The sequence below is a fragment of the Sinohyriopsis cumingii genome, chromosome 4 (assembly GCF_028554795.1).
Source record: "Sinohyriopsis cumingii isolate HCF-2022 chromosome 4, ASM2855479v2, whole genome shotgun sequence".
Classification (NCBI taxonomy): domain Eukaryota; kingdom Metazoa; phylum Mollusca; class Bivalvia; order Unionida; family Unionidae; genus Sinohyriopsis; species Sinohyriopsis cumingii.
In genome coordinates this window covers 10,288,987-10,308,493 of record NC_142964.1, presented here as the reverse complement: position 1 = coordinate 10,308,493, position 19,507 = coordinate 10,288,987, and the positions used below count along the sequence as shown (strand labels likewise).

Below are 19,507 nucleotides of genomic sequence, written 5' to 3'. Positions count from 1 at the left end.
GCACATACAAAAATAGCAATCTATAACATGTATTATATTGTTGATCATCCGAGTCTCGTTCGCTTCCCTATGCATAAATCATTTGTGTTTAAAAGGTGGTATTATCAACTGGAGTCCTCTTGGTGTTGTCATATCTGCAATTACAAATCCTTTGTCTGCCATAATGGCATCTCCATGTTCACAGAGGTCTAGAATTCCACATGACAGCGTAGTTTACTTGTCATGGATGCTTCCAGCCCATAGCTCAGATACAAAAGTTATTATTCCAGATGGACTTATTCCGAGCAGTACTTTGTATGTCATGTGAGATTTGTAGTGTGAGTACATTAATGATTTGTTGATCAAAGACAGAAGATTTTCTGTATAAAGTTCAGTGCAGTCAGTGATTACATGAGTTTGGGGATATGTTGTTCTAAATTTATTAGGTATTGTTCTTTCAACCACAGACTTGGTTGGCCAGGTTAATAGAACCGACCACTTTACCTGTAGATAATCTGTCCATTTATTTATGATAACTGAAATCTGGCAGCAATATCTCCATCAAGAAGCCCAGAAATAACCGCATCAAGACTAAAAAATTCATCAATGACTCGAAGTTGTCGTCGATGTCCTTTTTTCTGTCCAGAACCAATTCTTGCTGTTTGAGATTCTGCATCATCCATTTCATCAAATAGTGCATGAAATGTACCAGCATTAGGCAGTCCATTATAAAACATTACAGCTAAATTTTTGTCAGCAATGTCCTCAAAAGCAATGTCTGTCAGACTGGTTTACATTGAATTACAACATCAAACAGTACATGAAATGTACCAGCATTAGGCAGTCCAGTATAAAACATTACAACTAAATCTTCGTCAGCAATGTCCTCAAAAGCAATATCTGGCAGTTTACATTGAATTCCAACATCAAAGTTCTTGACCATATTTGAGTGCTGACCAATATAGTCAGTCTGAGTTAATGTTGACACAGTTTTCACTCTTGTTTGTGCTGGTTTGTCTCTATTAGTAACTTCCCTGATTGTATTTCCTTCATTAACTAACTCTATTGTTTGTTCACATTTGTCTAACAATTTGGACAACTGGTCATAATTATATTCTCCACAATAGTTGTAAAAATTCAGGGACACATAGGGTAGATGCATGTCTAACTTTAAAGTCCTTGACTCAGTCTCATCACCCTCATCAGTCTCCATTTTGATTTCATTTGGCTGTGTAATGTCATCCTTCAAAATATTACTTTCAGTTTTTGTAGGGAAGTACAGCTTGGTATGATCTGGCTTGCCTGTTGACTCTGACATCTGTGGAAAGAATAAGAAGATGCTTGTGAACAAATTTTATTGAAGAAATACCTTGATTGCCAAATAATTGCAATTTTACTGCTTGACAATCCAATTGAAAAATTCTAGCCATCAGCTTAACTCATCAGTCATTTCACCATCCCCCCCAATCGTTGACCAATATGGAGTAATATAAAATATGTAGCTACATTAAAATGAACTTATTCCTACAAAATGACATTTTAACATTAATTATATTTGCCCTTAGCGTTTTGACTCAAGTACATTTCATTTTAGGCACGTTTTGATTTTTTATCGAGAATCAGCCTAGTTTTGGACAGCAGTATAGTCGCATAACCACATACAGAAAAAACTGAAAATTTATCAAACTTAAGATGATGTTCCAAATAATTTTTTCTTTGAATAAATCTGGAAGACTGAAGGGAAATTGTGCTGAGAAGTTATCCATCCAGTCATGAAATGTGTTGAACAAAGGCAGGTATTGGAGCTGAAATTGAAGTCTTTCATCACTATTTTTACACGTCTTATCCGTGTTTTCCATAGCGTTATGAAATGGAAGTCTTTCATTACTGTTTTTACACGTCTTATCTGTGTTTTCCATAGCGTTATGAAATGGAAGTCTTTAATCACTGTTTTTACACGTCATATCCTTGTTTTCCGTAGCGTTACATCTGAAGGAAATTTGTGTGAAACAGTGGATTGCCCATCAACTATTTTTCCATGGAAATTTTAACAAACAGATCAGTAATGTCTCTTTTTCTCACTTGATCTTGGTATGCTTGCCATTGTTGGAAATTGCTCCCTGGAAGTGGCAGTTTATACTTTTCTTGTCGTCAGCAATGGAGAGCATGTCAAGGGATATTATTTCAAGATGCACTTACCGCACTGGGCTATTGAACTTTTCAGTGAGTTTAGAAATTTAGAGTCTATGGAAACTAGAACCCCCGATACTAGACTTGGGATATCTTCCAGAATTCCATACTTCCTCCACATCCATGAATATGATTTGTAGCAGTGTAATTTGATGGACTTGATGTGGTTGAAAGCAAAAATATTGATCCAGTAGCTGCCGGTCTTTGTGTTTTAAAGAAAAGGATAAAGTTGATTTTAAATATTTTACACCCATCAGCAACATTTTAAAAAGTACAGAAAAGTCTACTGGAGGAGTGTCCATCATGATAAAGAAAAAAGCTCCTCAGCCAAATCAGTCTCAGTGCTACATTACAGGCATTATCCATTTGCATGTCCATAGAAAAACATCTTACCCTTTGCTCATTAGATCTTTTACCAAACTTTCCAGTAATCATATCAAGCCTGTACAAAGTACTAGAATATTTCCAGCCACATCTATTCTACTAAGAGATGGTAATGACCATAGGGTAATAGTTAAACATGGAGTGGCAGGTAGCACAATTTTCCACCTGTTTTTTAATTTGATAACAGAATCGCATATCAAGAAGCAGTCATGTCAAAAATCATTTCAGAATTCTCGGTAATTAACATTTTTTTCTGGATTTTTCACCAAGGAGCAAAACTGTCAATCATGTAGCAGATTTGCTACATGTTACTTGTACTTCGATGCAAATGGCCAACATACAGTTTAGAACTGCAGAGATATATTGAAATGGGAATAAAATAAAGGACTTCATTCCAAAACAGTCTGTGCCTTTTTGCTGGTAAATCATGTGTCTGCTTACATCTTGCTACAGATCTCTTTTACTTATTCTATGTAGTTGGTAACAACCTCTACCTTAGATCTAACCATTGATCTCTTTTACTTATATTTATGTAGTTGGTAACAACCTCTTCCTTTGATCTGACCAGTCATCTTTTACTTATTCTATGTAGTTGGTAACAACCTCTTCCTTAAATCTGACCATCTGCAATCATCTCTTTTACTCTATTCATTTTATGTAGTTGGTAGCAACCTCTGTGGTAGTGACCACATTTATCTATACTTTAGAAGTAATTTATCCAAACCTCAAGGAACAGGCTAGAGAGACATATAAATTTAAATGCAAGATTGAGAAATATTTCAGTTCATCTTTGAATCAAATCTGAATGCTAATTATTTAGAAAAAATAGCAGATCTGATACTCTTTATTACTAATATGCTGTTGGATGTTGCTAGGGATATAAAACCCAAAGCTCCAGCACTTCCAAAACTGAATACATGATAATTTACAAACATGTTGGAGGCACTGTTCCATCCTGAAAGGCCTAAAAGAAAATTAAGACTGTTATTATAACCAATAACTAGTTTTCTTTTCATACATTCACTAATGTTTGCCCACAGAGGAGCACGATACATTTTGCAGCAATAAGATTTGAATAATCTAATTTTGATATTAAATGAACAATTTTTAAATTAAGTTTACATAGAAGCATGTTTATTTGCACACACACAAATCTGTAATGTTTCATAATGTCTTCATTATCTGACTGATTGGATTTTAAAATATGACCCAAATATGTATAATTGTTGACATACATAAGAGCATTGCCATTAAGATGTACAGGGGAAGGAGATGGTAATTTGAAAGAAGTTGGTTGAAAGATCATGCATACTGATTTTTGTGTGTTAGAGATATCATTCTCTAATTCATATTGTTCACATATTTTTTTAATAATTTCCTTAAACCTGTGATAGAAACACTTATCAATGACGTATCATCAGCAAAACTAAAACACATTTCGTGGCAGACATAACTCTGTGACACTGACCCAGTTTAAGATTTAACTCATCAATGTATAACAAAGGGGAAAGAACACCTGCCTGCCTCACCCCATGGGTTACATGGAAAGTGCTAAATATTACACTTCCCCAGTGCACATAGTACAATTGTTTGCCATACACGTTAACTAAAGTATGACTATGTAGACAGGTATTTTAATATCAAGCAACTTTTTAAAGAGTGTCCAATGACTGACCCTATCAAATGCCTTACTAGTGTATAAAAAGCATGCAAACACTGGACTGGTATTTTCTACATAATAGCTGACAGTTTACTTAAAGGCATATAGGCATAAATCTGTTAAATGCTGCTTTTTGAAACCAAACTGATTATCGGAGATTGTGACTTCACATCTTTTTTTGTAGTATGATGCATTCAAATATTTTCGAAATAATAGTCTTAAGAGGTATTGGTCTATAGTTATTTTTGTCTGCCAGGTTACCAGTTTTGCTTTCCAGTAGCAGTATAATTGTAACTTTTGTGAATTCATCTGGAACAAAGTCATGTACAAACATACATATAAATAAAATCATCAAAATCACATGAAGTCTAGTTTCTGAAAATTGTAAAGGTTCCACATATAAAAAACCCGATCCTGAACATTTACCTCCTTTTTGTCTTGTTTTTGCACATTGGATCTCAGATAGTCTGATTATCTCAGTATAGGCAGAAGGGGTATTCAATACTGAAAGAACATGCTTCTTATTCGATTTGTTTCTAACACTGTTGAGTTTGTTTTTCCTATCGGTTGCATATGTTATTTTGACCATGGTTCCCATCAGTGCAAGTGGTAGTCTATTGGAAGTTGTCATAGTATTTTGTTTAACTTTCCAGAATTCACATTGGTTGAAATTTTCTAATTTGTGGCCTTGTTAGTCTGCTCTGTTTTACTTCCTTCGTCTTACATAATCAAATAACATACTTAAATTGTGCTCTTGTTTGGTGCATTTGGTTCCTGAGATGGCCATGAGGAGGTTTACCATCAGAAAACACACAGAAAATGGAGAGATTCTATGTTTTTTTGTTAAACCCATGTGCCTTTGTCTTATATATATATATATATATATATATATATATATATATATATATATATATATATATATATATATATATAGGGTAATATATAAAAAGCAGATTTTTGAAAATGTCCAAGAACCTTTCAGCTGGAACTAAATAGGCAGTTCAATTGCAATAGATGACCATTGTTTTTAGTACACATGCCATATTTGCCAGCCTATAAGATGACACTTTTTGATCAGAAAATCTTAGCTTCATCTTATACTCAGAATCGACTTATATATGGATTATGTCATCCGAATCGCTTTACCATATTTTTTGTATGGAAAATAATTTTCCAAGAATAATGCAAAATAATGTGCAAAAATTATTTCATTTTGGTGAAGAGGTCATGTATGAACAAATATAGGAACCCACAGTGAGTATTTTAAATAATTAAATGATTGTCAGTATTAAAAATTAACATAGATCAGATGTAATTGTGCTAAATCAGCATGCGCCTGTAATGTATGTTGTTTGTAATATATGTTGTTTAAATTTAATTACATATATGTACGTTAGAATTCACAAGTTAGAAGTTGAATAACGAAGACAATGACGTATTCCATCTCAGTTTTCTTCTTGCAACTAATGATCAAATAATCCATATGCCCCATTGAGAGACAGACTGACAGACAGAGATGTCTTCATCATTGTAAATCTGTATTGTTCACTTACCCGATGGCTGATTTTGCTTGTGTACAAGTACATTACCATATTCTATTATCAATTAATACCACTAGTTAAGCGATTCCTTCTAATTTTTGTTTCCACTTAACATTTTTAAAAAAATCACATGTCTTTGTAGTGGTATTTACATGCTAATTAAATATGCTATGTCTATATTCAGTCATTCCAAGATAACATCTGTTTGAGGTCAAGATTCTGAAGACCAGATCATATTAGGAAATGAGGCTCCCCATGAGTATTATGCATACCGTACCATATAGTTAAAGGAAATGCCAGGTTGTTACTCTTGTAAATTTATCAGCCAGTGACATTTTTTAACTTGCCGATGGAACTGACAGCAATTTAAAGTACATCTAGCATGAGCAAATATCAAAATCAATTGCTGCCTAAGTACAGGAAGAGTACATGCACTTTAAACAAAATCTTAATTGTTGGGAATGGAGAGGTCATTATACCTGCAAAGAAAATTAGCATGCATAATGGTCATTCTTGGGATTTAACCTAATGGAGACTGTATGGATATAACTGTTGTGAATATTTTAACCCTGAAGGAGTATGGTATGTATTTCATAGTTTACATTTGCTGTTTCTCTCTTTGACAAAAGCTTCAGCAACATGAGGGCAATAAGTTTTTAAAAAAAGAACAAAAAAATCCATGAAGAGCTGAACTTTCTCTCTCTCATATTGGAATATATTTGATTTTGATCACAAGGTGCAAAAAGAAAAATGCGATGGAATACACATGCATTCTTCTCTCTATATCTATCTCCCCCCCTCCCCCAGAAAATGCATTTTAATATTAATGATGCAATTAACCTATTGCTGGTAATCTGTAAAAGCATTCAGTGGTACTTTTAATATTTATGAAACCAGAAGTTATTATAATTTAATTCCACGCAGCGTTGCAAGTTTTATTCAATCTGAAACTCAGTAAATTTTCGGGTCAGCATCATTATATGTAGCTAAAAGTACATAATACATTTAAAATACTTATTGTGAAACAAAGTAGGTACTTTTAGTTACATTTAATGATCCTGACTGGAAAGGTTACCAAGTTACAGGTAGGATAAATTTCACGATGCTGTGTGGAATGAAGTGAAAAACACAATCCGAGGTGTTGATCTTATACTCAGCATCGACTTGTATAAGGATGAAGGACGGAAAATTTGTTGATTTGACTTATACTCAACATCGACTTATATAAGGATGAAGGACGGAAAATTTGTTGATTTGACTTATACTCAACATCGACTTGTATAAGGATGAAGGACGGAAAATTTGTTGATTTGACTTATACTCAACATCGACTTATAGGCTGGCAAATATGGTATATGAGGGCATACACTTGAAGCCTCTTTTTTGGTAAATGAGATAGCAACATAACCTGTGTAATCTTTGATAGCAGATCTTTTGTTTTATTGTAAGCCTACCCAATGCTTTCCAAAGACAAGATGAAATACTGTGTACCAGTTAGTTTCATTGACTAGACAAGACCAAATATTGTGTACCAGCAAGTTCCATTGAGTTAGACAAGGCCAAATGCTGTGTACCAGTAAGTTCCATTGACTAGAAAAGACCAAATACTATGTACCATTAAGTTCCATTGACTGGACAAGATCAAATGCTGTGTACCACAGTAAGTTCCATTGACTTGAAAAGACCAAATGCTGTACCAGTAAGTTCCACTGAATAGTAGACAAGACCAAATACAGTGTACCAGTAAGTTTCAGTAAGCCTACTCCACACTCTGCAGTGACTTGACAAAACAAAATTCTGTATGAGTAAATTCAAGTAACAGCATTGACTCAGCTCATGCTCAGTATAATGGCGGATCATGCTATGCTCATTAGGTACATTGAATAGGAGAATATTGCTTACATGAGAAAAAAGACTAAAGGCTGTGAACTGCTAGCTATGCAAATCATCCAGCGTTCTTCTTTTTGTTGTAGTGGATGTGTTTGCAGAGAACATGAAGCCCAGTTTTCATGAGGAGAATTTTTTCTCAGTGTTTGCTGTATTTTTTCCGGCTGCAACAGGAATTCTGGCAGGTGCCAACATCTCAGGAGATCTAAAAGTATGTACACAAGAAAACATGTGGATAATTGTGCTTTTGTTAGGGTGGTCATAAAAGATTCATTGAAGCCTCTGTTCTAATTAAGTAGCAATCAGTTTTATCCATTAACTTCATGACAATGACAGTTTATTTTTAGGTTAATTTAATAATATGCACTTTATATCATTTTACACACTTATTATTACACACCTTATTACATCACGAAGGACAACATGATGTCACACCTTATGATGTCAGCTTATGACATCAAAAAGAACAACCTGATGTCACAGTTCTTGACATTGCCAAGGACACAATGAAGTTATACCTCTTGATGTCACAAAGGACATCATGATGTCACACATCTTGAAATAATAAAACTACATGATATCACCTTATGACATCACAAAGGACACCATGATGACCCACCTCATGACATCACAAGGATATCATGATGACCCACCTCATGACATCACAAAGGATATCATGATGTCACACAGTACAACATCACAAAGGATATCATGATGTCACACCTTATGACATGACAAAAGACATCATGATGACATTGCAAAGGACATTATGATGTTTTACCTCTTGACATGTCAAAGGACAGACATCATAATGTCACAAATCTTGACATTACAAAGGACATCATGATGTCACGCCTTATGACCACAAAGGGCATTATGTCCCACCTCACAATATCATAAAGGACATTATGATATCATACTTTATGACATCACAGAGGACATCATGATGTCACACCTAATGATGATATTAGACCTCATGACATCACAAAGGACAGCATGATGTCACACTTCATAACACTGTAAAAGACATCCTGATGTCAAACTCCTGACATCGCAAAGGACATGGTGTTATATACGGCAAAGCCCTAATGTCAGATATCTAAATGTAAATCATACTAGGTTTATTATACTTTTAAAATTTCAGAATCAGTATTTTATTTATCATGGGAGACTACACAAATATTCATTCAATAAATTTTAATATTTATGGACATTTGATATGAAGATGTTGGGTAAAGTCAATAAATTGATGAGTCTTTTGGTATAAATCTAGTGACATGCAGTTTTTTGTATCACTTTGGCTGGAGTTACTTCCCTTTTAATGTCAGAATGCTTGTTTTCATCATTAGCAAATACTTATATATTGCATATAAACTGCCAGAGTAGAAAAGATTGAAATATGTAAAGGGCATTCAGTGGATTATAACCCATCCAAACCCATCAGTATGTTGCACTGGGTAATTCTCCAAGATAAGGACTTTAAATGTCACCATACACATCATCAGCTCCACATGGCATGACTCATTACTACCTTATATTGTTTTTACTAATAGAAACAGTCAGTACTTGTCATTTTTATGGTTCCAGAACACTACAGTTTAAAGAACAATCCAATGATTAGCCAAAAGTATGTTGTATATTTTGACAAGAAATTTCGGGGCCCCGAGCGGCCGAATGTTCTAGAGTGCTCTCCATTACAGATCACTGCCATCTCACCTCTGTCTGCGTCGGTTCGGGTCTCGAATTCAGCCAAAAATGGGTATGTGAGAAAGCTTGCCAGTAGCTTCTCGTGGGTTGGTGGTTCTTTCCGCGGTTTTCCCGGGTTCTTCCTCCACCATTAATACTGGCTGCCATTTATAGCCTATCGTGTACTGAAAAATGGCGTTAAACTTCACAACAACAACAAGAAATTTGGTTGATCCTCCAGATGGATGTTATTGACTTTTCATGTTTTGTAATCATCAGAGACAATTGGTTTATCGTGTCCTTGTGCCCAAGGACCATTTAGTTCCCAAAAGTTGTCAAAGTAAATCCATGTTAGCTGTTTAATAAGCACTTAGGTTTTTATGGATGTGCATATGGACTTAAGCTTGAGCAGCCATCTTGTAAATTTTTGTTATTGCTACTTCTCTGAATGGATAGGCTTATTAGCATGTGCTTTTTACTAAAAACATGGTGCTTGATAAAAATGGTCCTGCTCTGACATCAAGTAAGGCCACCATGGCAGCTATCTTCAATATCTTGTTGCTGTTCCTCCTGAATGGATGGTCATATCACCATGGGTTTCACAGGAAAACTTATAGCTGATAACATGATGTTAGTCTTACATCTAGTATGGTTGCCATGGCAACCATCTTAAAAATCTTGTTACCAAACTCTCAATGAACAGAATGTCATGTTGACATTGGATTTTCACCAGAAGATTTCTTATGATGTCACTGCAAGTGGCCTAAGTGGTTAGAGCATTTGCAAAAAGATGTGAAAATCACAGGTTCGAACCCTGGCAGAGTCATACCAAAGATGCAGCTGCCTTACTTGGCACTCAGCATTAAGAGGTTAGTGTTAGGACTGGTCAGCCTGGTGTCAGGATAATGTGACTGGATGGGACAAAATATTACATGTCTGTGGCACAATGCCCTAGTGCTAGACATAACTATAAACTGCTACTCTGCAAACCTCGCAGCGATATTACTCAGAATTGTTTAAGCTATATTAAAAATCCAAATCACACACACTTATGGTGCACAGTTGGTCTTAAAATGGTGCCAATCAGTATGGCTGTCATGGCAGCTAATTTGAAAATCTTTTTATTGCTACTGTTGAATGGAAAGTTATATCTTGAAAGTATTATCTGTTCTCCTCTCCAACTGGATTGCTAGATCAGCATAGGGTTTTGAGGAGTAGACTTGAAATGATACCTAGTTGGTCCTAAATGAAAATGGTGCTACTTGTACATCAAGTACGGTTGATATGATGACCGTCTTAAATATCTTGTTGATCATTACTCTTCCTGAGTGGATGAATATTATGACTTGTGGTGGGCGGGGTCACCAAAGACTTCTAATGATGTCCACTTGGTCCTAAATGAAAATGCTGCCAGTCTGATGTCCATTATATGTACCACTTAGACCAGTGTGAAAATCTTGTTCTTGTTGAATATCAGAGATGTTGTCAATACAGTGAAAACGATGAAATTGTCTTATCATGAATTCCTGGAAATTCTTTTCACTCAGTAGAGTGTCATTTCCTGCGAGGGACTCTTGTTATGGTAAAGACTTCCACTAATCATGTGACACTTTAATTACTAATTCAACAGAGTGAACAAACATTAACCTAGAAGTAATGATTGGATTATACCATAAGTTATTAATATTAATTTGAAAAGATTATAGGCATTAACCATTTATGGATGGATTACTAAAGAGCTCATTAGCACACGCAACAATTTACATTCTTTGGATTATTTTGGCAGGTTTAGCCTTGGTGTTTAAAGTTTCTCAACATAGATTATGTTATGTGTGATCAAAAATAATTTGGGTAGGACTAAAGACATTAACGAATTATGGTTGGACTAGTTCCTGAACATATCAAACACCATAAAACAGTCAGTTTGACTGTGATATTTAAAGTTTGTCAGATATCTAAATACTATCATGCAAAAATCTAAATGACTGAAATATCATTACAATTCAGTTATAAGTGGTGTCAGAAATTTCTTTGGTTTGAATTAAGTTTTAAGGGACCTGAATATGCATTCTATCATTTCTGTAAAGTCAGTTTTAAGAACTTCCCAAATTCAACCAGACAGCACCAATCTAATAAACAGTTTTGGCAGGCAGTCAGCATTCTCAATCTGTCCACAGGCAGGAAATGATTTAAACCTCTGCACAGAAGACATAAAGGACACCTTAACATAAAGGACACTTCCATATAATGGACATCTTAATCTAAATAATACCTCCATATTACGGACATCTTAATTTGAAGAGCACCTCCATATAAAGTGAAACATGAATCGCACACTTTTTCCAGTTTTATTTAGGCCTCTATGTAGAGGACTTATCCATTTAAAAAAATACTTTATGGTTTATTGTGTGGCCTTTATAGACAAGTTTCAGTCTATTGTCAGGTATATTCTTGCAGTCTAAACACATTTCTAGATTTTTGTTTATTGCAGAGCCCCAGTCGTGACATTCCACTTGGTACAATCCTTTCTGTGATCGTATCATCATCTGTATACATGCTTATCATGTGGTTTCTGGGAGGCTGCTGTATCAGGGAAGCCACAGGCAGATTTGCTTTCATCCTCACCTCATCAACTGCAGGTCTGCTAAATACAACCACTCCCACCACTTTCAACGAGATGACTTCCACAATGATATCTGATGGCAGTGCAAACAAAACCATGGTGGAATATTCTTTTGAAAACATACAAAAATGTGCACTGGCTGAGGGTGGTGTTTGTAAACATGGTTTGCTTCATGACTACCAGGTATGTTGGAATTAAGTAAATTCAACTTTGTGATCCTCATTGTATGTTACAGATATCAATGATTGCCTAATACTTTAAAATTCTTATTACAGTTTAATAAATAGAAGAAAGAACTGAAGTGTTGAAAAATTGCATTTGATTTCACTTAACTTTTTTTGTACGAGTAACATTTAATATCAGTAATATCAGTAATTCATTTACTTGTCAGTATTAGGTAGCTTAATCTTTCTGCAGTGAAAAAAAGCCTCATCCCTGCCAGATATTCACCCTTGCCCCCTTGGATCTCCACTAAACATCTTTGATAATCGAAGAGGAAGAGACATGGTAGTTTGACAAGGACATAACTGAGATCTACTGCCACCTTCCCTCTGATGTGCCCAGAATTTTTGGACTTGGAGGGACATAAAGATTCTTTCTAGTTAGAAAGACTCTGGAGGATGCTGCGTAGACCTGATCTGCTCCTGCTTCCTTACTCGTCTGTGGTCAGAGAACTTGCGCAGAGGATGGGGAAAGGACAAGAATTTTTGGCTAGAGTATAGCAAAAATCTTCTTAGGACTGCACTCCTGGAATCTGAGACTTGATCAAGTTTTATGTCATATCATTTTCCAAATGATGGATAGGCAACTGCAACAGCAAATTAGCTAACCCTCCTATAAGCCCCCTCTGCAACTCAAGACAGAAAGCTGGAGAGGCAGAGACAAGCTAGGAAAGCCCACTGACTCCTCTCCCTCCCCCATGCAAGGGGAATGGGAGGTGTCCAGAATGATGCTTCAACTCCCCTGCAGTGCATCTGTCTTCCTCTAATGATTGTTGGTGCTCAGTTAGCCCTGTTTTCAGAAGTTTGGTCGAGCATTGTAAAAGATTGATGGGTCTTATCCATATTGAGGGATGGTGTATATCTACGATTCACAGAAGTTCCTAAACTCTCAAAGACTTTATCTTCTTTCATCAGTCAAATATACTCAGACTAACATAAGTGTCTTCCTATCTTCTTCGGGACAAAAAGGGTTCCAAACATTCTTCATATGTCTGACCAATTTCCCTATGGTTGACTTTTCAGTACCACCTTACATGGTGGTGCAATCACTTGAGTTCCACTGTGTACCCCCAAATCCAGTTCCGTGCTGTACACCAACATATCAGATTATCTGTGAGGTACTCTTTTCAAGTATTTCAGATTGACTCTACAAGTACTTAACAAGGTCAGGATTATCCTCACAGTACCTCTGTGGCTTCAAAGTTTTTTTTTCATCGACCTTCTTGGCTTGAAGATACACCAACCAAGGGTGTTACCTCCAAGAAAAAACCTTCTGTTGCAACACAAGGGGTCTCTTATTCACAACAGTTGTCAGATTCTCCACCATCATGCTTGGCTCATCTCAAATGATTAGGTACTTGACTGGCCAAGTTTTCAAACAATATCGCTAACTGCATCAACGAAGCCCAGAGACATTATATTTCCATGGTTTATGATGCCAAATGGAGAATCTCTGTGATTGGTCACTAAGAAATTCTTTAATGTCAGCATCCCCTTTCTCTGTACAGTTACTGTAGCAGATTTTCTATTCTTCCTTTTTGTGGAAATGGCATGTTTCACTTCCATAATTAAAGGTTTTAGGGTGACCCTTTGAAACCTATCCTAGGTACAGGCCATTGGATAGGTACAGGGCATTGGATAGGTACAGACTATTGGATAGGTACAGGCCATTGTATAGGTTCAGGGCATCGGATGGTACAAGCCATTGGATGAGATTCTCTTTAAGCAGATCTTATTAAGTACTTTGAACTGCAAAGACTGTGGTTTTGCTCTTTGATGTGGAGATGGAATGTCTTGTATACATTACCAGCCTTGACAAAACTACTAATTTTTTACACATAAAACTATTTAACTTCTAACTCTAACTTCAGTTTGTAGAAGAAGTGAACTACATGACCTATATACAGAGGAGAGATGGTTATGGTTCAGCAGGAATTATGATGGTTTCCCATTTATTTTTCCCTTGTTGTCAGCCAACTTCCTTCACTACTACAGCCATCTCTTATAGAGATCCCCAGTCTCAGAGATACATAGTTTTTTGTTTTTACTGGCATCATTAAAAGTGAGAAGGAATGAGGCACTGTTTCACATGGGGCTATGATTTCCAGTCAGACAGTTTAGAACAAGAAGACTGTATATCTCTCATGGGTAATGTTTTTTCCATTGTGAAAATAGTTCTACTCGGACATCGAGTATATCCATCACAGTAGCTAATTTAAAAATCTTGTTATTGCCATGGAATAACCAGAGATGGTTTCAACATTCAGCAGTTACAAGGAAGAAATAGTCTTGTATTGAATTCCTCAAAATTCTTTTTGCCCAGTAATTGGCAAGTCCTTTCAAGGAACTCTTGTTCTAATTGTCATTACATAATGTTCTGTCATGTTCTAATTGTCATTACATAATGTTCTGTCAGATGTGGCTATACGCACCTCATGAAAAATATATCAATTTGCCACATCCAGCTGTACACTTTGTCATTACATATTGTCCTGTCACATCAAGCTTTACAGTTTTCACTAAAATTAGTTCATTGGATAATATCCTGTCATATCCATCTGTACACTTTATTTCATTACATACTGTCCTGTCACATCTAGCTTTACACTTTTCACTAAAATTAGGTCATTGGATAATATCCTGTCATATCCATCTGTACACTGTATTTCATTACATACTGTCCTGTCACATCTAGCTGTACACTTCATGTCATTACATAAAGTTGTTTCACATCTGGATATCCAATTTTTGTTATTCAAGTCCTATCTAATCTGGCAGTACATTTTTCGCTAAAAATGTAATTAATGAATTTCCTGCCACATCAAGCTGTGCACTTTGTGTTCATTACATTATGTCCTGTAACTTACAGCTGTACAGTTTTGCTCAAAATATGCAATATGTCAAATTCACTAATAATATGTCTTTCAGTGATGTCCAGTGATGTCTTGCTGTAAACTGTTCACTAAAATATATTAGGAAGAACAGCAGCTGATTCTGATCTGTTGAACATTTTGAAGCATATTGTATCTATTCACATACAAGTAAGACCCAACTGCAAACAATATAGACTGATTCAACTTAACAAACTGCAGAGCCCCAATCTGCCAGTCCATTATGCAACAGTGTACCTGGTTCTATATTGTGTAATGGATTTAACTTGTAAGAAAGTAAATTTAGAAATGAATTGCAAATCTTTACAGATCATTTCAGATAATACATTTCAAATCTAATTGTATATTATGTAGGGATCATTGAATGTAATGGATTGCAAATTTAAATGTATGTTATTTACAGATCATTGCATGTAATGGATTGAAAATCTAAGTTGACAAAATTTACAGATCATTGCATTTAATGGATTGAAAACCTAAGTCTACATTATTTACAGATCATTACATGTAATGGACAGATAGATATGGTATTTTATTATCTTTGTGTACCTTATGTATTTTCCAGGTGATGACGATGGTGTCGGGATTTGGTCCATTGGTAATTGCAGGTATTTTCTCTGCCACACTCTCCTCCGCTCTTGCCAGTCTGGTTTCTGCGCCCAAAGTCTTTCAGGTGAGTGTAGACTTCTTTCTGGAGGACGTTCATTTAATTTGGTTATTTGTTTTTTTTTAAATGTTCTTTGTTACATGACATATCAAAGCAATTGTATGGAATAGCAGTGATCCTACTACTACCTTGTTAGTTAGGCTTAAAAACCTGTATCATATTTATCCATATATACAGTTAAGCTCACAACATCAGGACCAAACAATTGTCTGTTTGATACAATTGACCTTTATATGGAAGTTCAGTTAGTGTCAGAAATTGGGACCAAAATATTTGACAACTTTACAGAGATGGCTGGTTTACAGAAGGACTGGTTTAGAAACTTTCTCATTATATAAAAACACATGATATCACCCAAAGATGATACAAAGGTCTTCCAGGCATACCAATATGAGAAATCAGTTCACTAAACTATTTTGTTGTGTTTTTAATTCCTCAGATTGTAAGTCCAAGTGAGCTTATGGTATGGCCTTGCATCTGCCATTTACCTGTCCATCAACAATAGCTTGTTTCCAATCTGTAGGAAATCTGCCATTTACCTGTCCATCAACAATAGCTTGTTTCCAATCTTTAGGCAATCTGCCATCTACCTGTCCATCAACAATAGCTTGTTTCCTATCTGTAGGCAATCTGCCATATACCTGTCCATCAACATTAGTTTGTTTCCTATCTGTGGGCAATTTTGCCATTTACCTGTCCATCAACAATAGCTTGTTTCCTATCTGTAGGCAATTTGCCATTTACCTGTCCATCAACAGTAGCTTGTTTCCAATCTAGGCAATCTGCCATTTACCTGTCCATCAACAGTAGCTTGTTTCCAATCTGTAGGCAATTTTTCTGATCCGATTTTAATCATACTTGAAATATTAGTTAATATCATCAAGATCTTGGATGAGTTTGGTAATAAATGATATTCACACATTTTAATGAGGTGATCTTGGATAAGTTTGGTAATAAACGATATTCACACATTTAAATGAGGTGATTTTGGGTGAGTTTGGTAATAAACGATATTCACACATTTTAATGAGGTGATCTTGGATAAGTTTGGTAATAAACGATATTCACACATTTTAATGAGGTGATCTTGGATGAGTTTGGTAATAAACGATATTCACACATTTAAATGAGGTGATCTTGCATCTGACTGTCTCAGATTGTTACCACTCTGTAGGATATATTTCTGGTTTGATTTTGATCAAACATTTGTGAATAGGCTTATAAGATCTCAATCTCACAAGATTTTCATAAATAATGAGATCCGCTTGTATTAATCTTACATCTGAGCTTGTTACTACTCTAGAGACTATTTGTGACTTGTCTGAGCTTGTTACTACTCTTGAGACTGTAGTTTTTATCTGACTGAGCTTGTTACCACTCTGTGGATTGTAGCTTTTGGTCAGACTGAGCTTGTTACAACTCCAGAGACTGTAGTTTTTATCTGAATTGTCTTTTAGTGCCTTTACAAATATAGGATTCAGTGTAATTTCTACATTATAGTGAATTGTCTTTTAGTGCCTTTACAAATATTGAATTCTGTGAAAGTTCTACATTATAGTGAATTGTCTTTTAGTGCCTTTTGCAAATATAGAATTCTGTGCAAGTTCTACATTATACAGTAGTCCCCCTCTTGAACGTTCCCCTGACCAGCGGCCACCCACTCCTTACGGCCAGAATCCGTTGGCACCGATGAGTTTGTGTTTAAAAGTACGCGAAAGGCCACCCGGCTAACGCGGCCAGCATATTAGTGCAATAATATAAAATTTACCCCTCACAAGCGGCCACATTTTATTTGAATATGTATCCAGAACCACTATTTTATTCATAACGTGTGTTAAGTAATCCGATTTCTGTTTCCCCTATGTCAGGTTTTCGTTACTGAAAGAAGTGGTGAGTAAAGTACATTTACCACTAAGGTTAATATTATATCATTTACGCCTCATGAGAAGCCAAATTTATTCCATAAAAACCGAGAAAGACTCAACTTTTAATCCATACAGAAGGGTACGTACATGTAATCCAATTAGCCTTACTGCTGTGTTATCATAAGATGTCCGGTTTAGTCACTGATAATTGTTAAAATTACAATTATTGAACAGTAGTAACAGCTGAGAAGTGGCAGTATCGATGTACAATACCCAAGTCAGCAGGAAAATGGCTTGGTAGCCTTTATGGCTTCCCTTAGTAAGATGTTGAGCATGTTCACTTTGATAATCAGTGGCTATTACTACTGACATTAATTGTCAAAATTACAAACCCTAACTGCCGCGAGGTCAAATCTGCGTGATGTTAATGGTACATATTGAAGCCGTTTTGGCTTTTCTCACTTAGTGTAAAGAAATGTATAAAAACAATAGGGTACCAGACTGCGACTAACGAATCATGTGACAAGATCACTTCCTTTAAAAACACACAGCAATTTGTTTAGATGCATACAAAATTGTTTTATCAGTAGTGTAGTTGGCAACATGAATAACTTACTGCAAAAAGATCAACATGTCATCAAGGAAAATAAAAATTCTCAGTTTAGAGGAGAATGTGAAAGTAATTCAACTGATGGGGGGGGGGTGTTGTCGAGGATCCTTGCAGAAAATTAATGTCGGGAAGACTCAGATAAACAATATCGTGAAAGAATAATGAAACAATTCTGCAGAAGTGGGAAGGTGAAATGGACGGAGAAAGGAAGATTGTTTGAGCCAGGAGACGTTTGTATCCTGATTTGAATGACAAGAAAAAGCAACAATTTTGTCAGTTGAATTGGGATATGACAACTTTACCGCAAGTAACGGATGGTTGCACAGATTTCAAGTGCGACACAATATCAAGTGTTCTGTCCTTAGTGGAGAATCAGCTGATGTTAATAATGAAGCTGTCGAAGATTGGAACAAAAGACTAAACAATATATGCAGGGGATATGACAGCAAGAATATTTTTAATGTGTCGAGACTGGTTTGTTTTTTAGACTGTTACCAACAAAGTGACAGATGATGTGAACTGTAACATAATTATAAAGACAGTTTTAAAACTATATCAATGGTTATTCATAGCATTCTTTTGAAAATGATGACACAGTTTGTTTTACATTTATTTCACATCATGCATGTGATTTTTTAATTAAAATATTAAATATTTAAAATTAAATGTACTTGTGACTTTCTTCATATGTATGTACTATTCGCATTTGTCATGCCCCTCTAGAAAGGCCACCCGCATTATAAGGCCACTTCCATGCTGCATTAGGGGTGGCCTTATAAGAGGGGGACTACTGTAGTGAATTGTCTTTTAGTGCCTTTACAAATATTGAATTCTGTGTAAGTTCTACATTATAGTGAATTGTCTTTTAGTGCCTTTACAAATATAGAATTCTGTGTAAGTTCTACATTATAGTGAATTGTCTTTTGTTGCCTTTACAAATATAGGATTCTGTAGCAAATTGTCCTATAGTACCTTATAAAATATTGGATGCCATAAAAGTTCTGTATTGTAGCAAATTATCCTATGGTACCTTAACAAATATAGGATTCTATAAAAGTTCTACATTGTAGCAAATTGTCCCAAAGTAGCTTTATAATTACAGGATTCTATAAAATTTCTGTATTGTAGTGAATTGTTCTATAGTGCCTTTAAAAATATAGGATTCTGTGAAAGTTCTATATTGTAGCGAATTGTCCAACTGTACCTTAAAAAATGTAGGATTGTATGACAGTTCTATATTGTAACGAAGTGTTCTGTTGGTCCTATATTTTAGATATTTTATTTCATAGTGCCAACTTTTTGT

The 19,507-nt window shown here is 35.5% G+C and overlaps 1 protein-coding gene and 1 pseudogene across 1 annotated transcript in view; one reads left to right on the top strand and one right to left on the bottom strand.

Annotated features, from left to right (window-relative positions):
• The window catches only part of LOC149800611 (solute carrier family 12 member 2-like), a 202,134-nt gene that overhangs the window by 93,828 nt on the left and 88,799 nt on the right, over nucleotides 1-19,507 (top strand). The window contains exons 7-9 of the mRNA XM_089954605.1: nucleotides 7,728-7,852; nucleotides 11,819-12,133; nucleotides 15,628-15,735. Coding sequence (XP_089810731.1) covers nucleotides 7,728-7,852; nucleotides 11,819-12,133; nucleotides 15,628-15,735 — 548 coding nt within the window. The remainder of the gene's footprint in view (nucleotides 1-7,727; nucleotides 7,853-11,818; nucleotides 12,134-15,627; nucleotides 15,736-19,507) is intronic.
• On the bottom strand, nucleotides 79-7,341 carry LOC149800612 (uncharacterized; annotated as a pseudogene).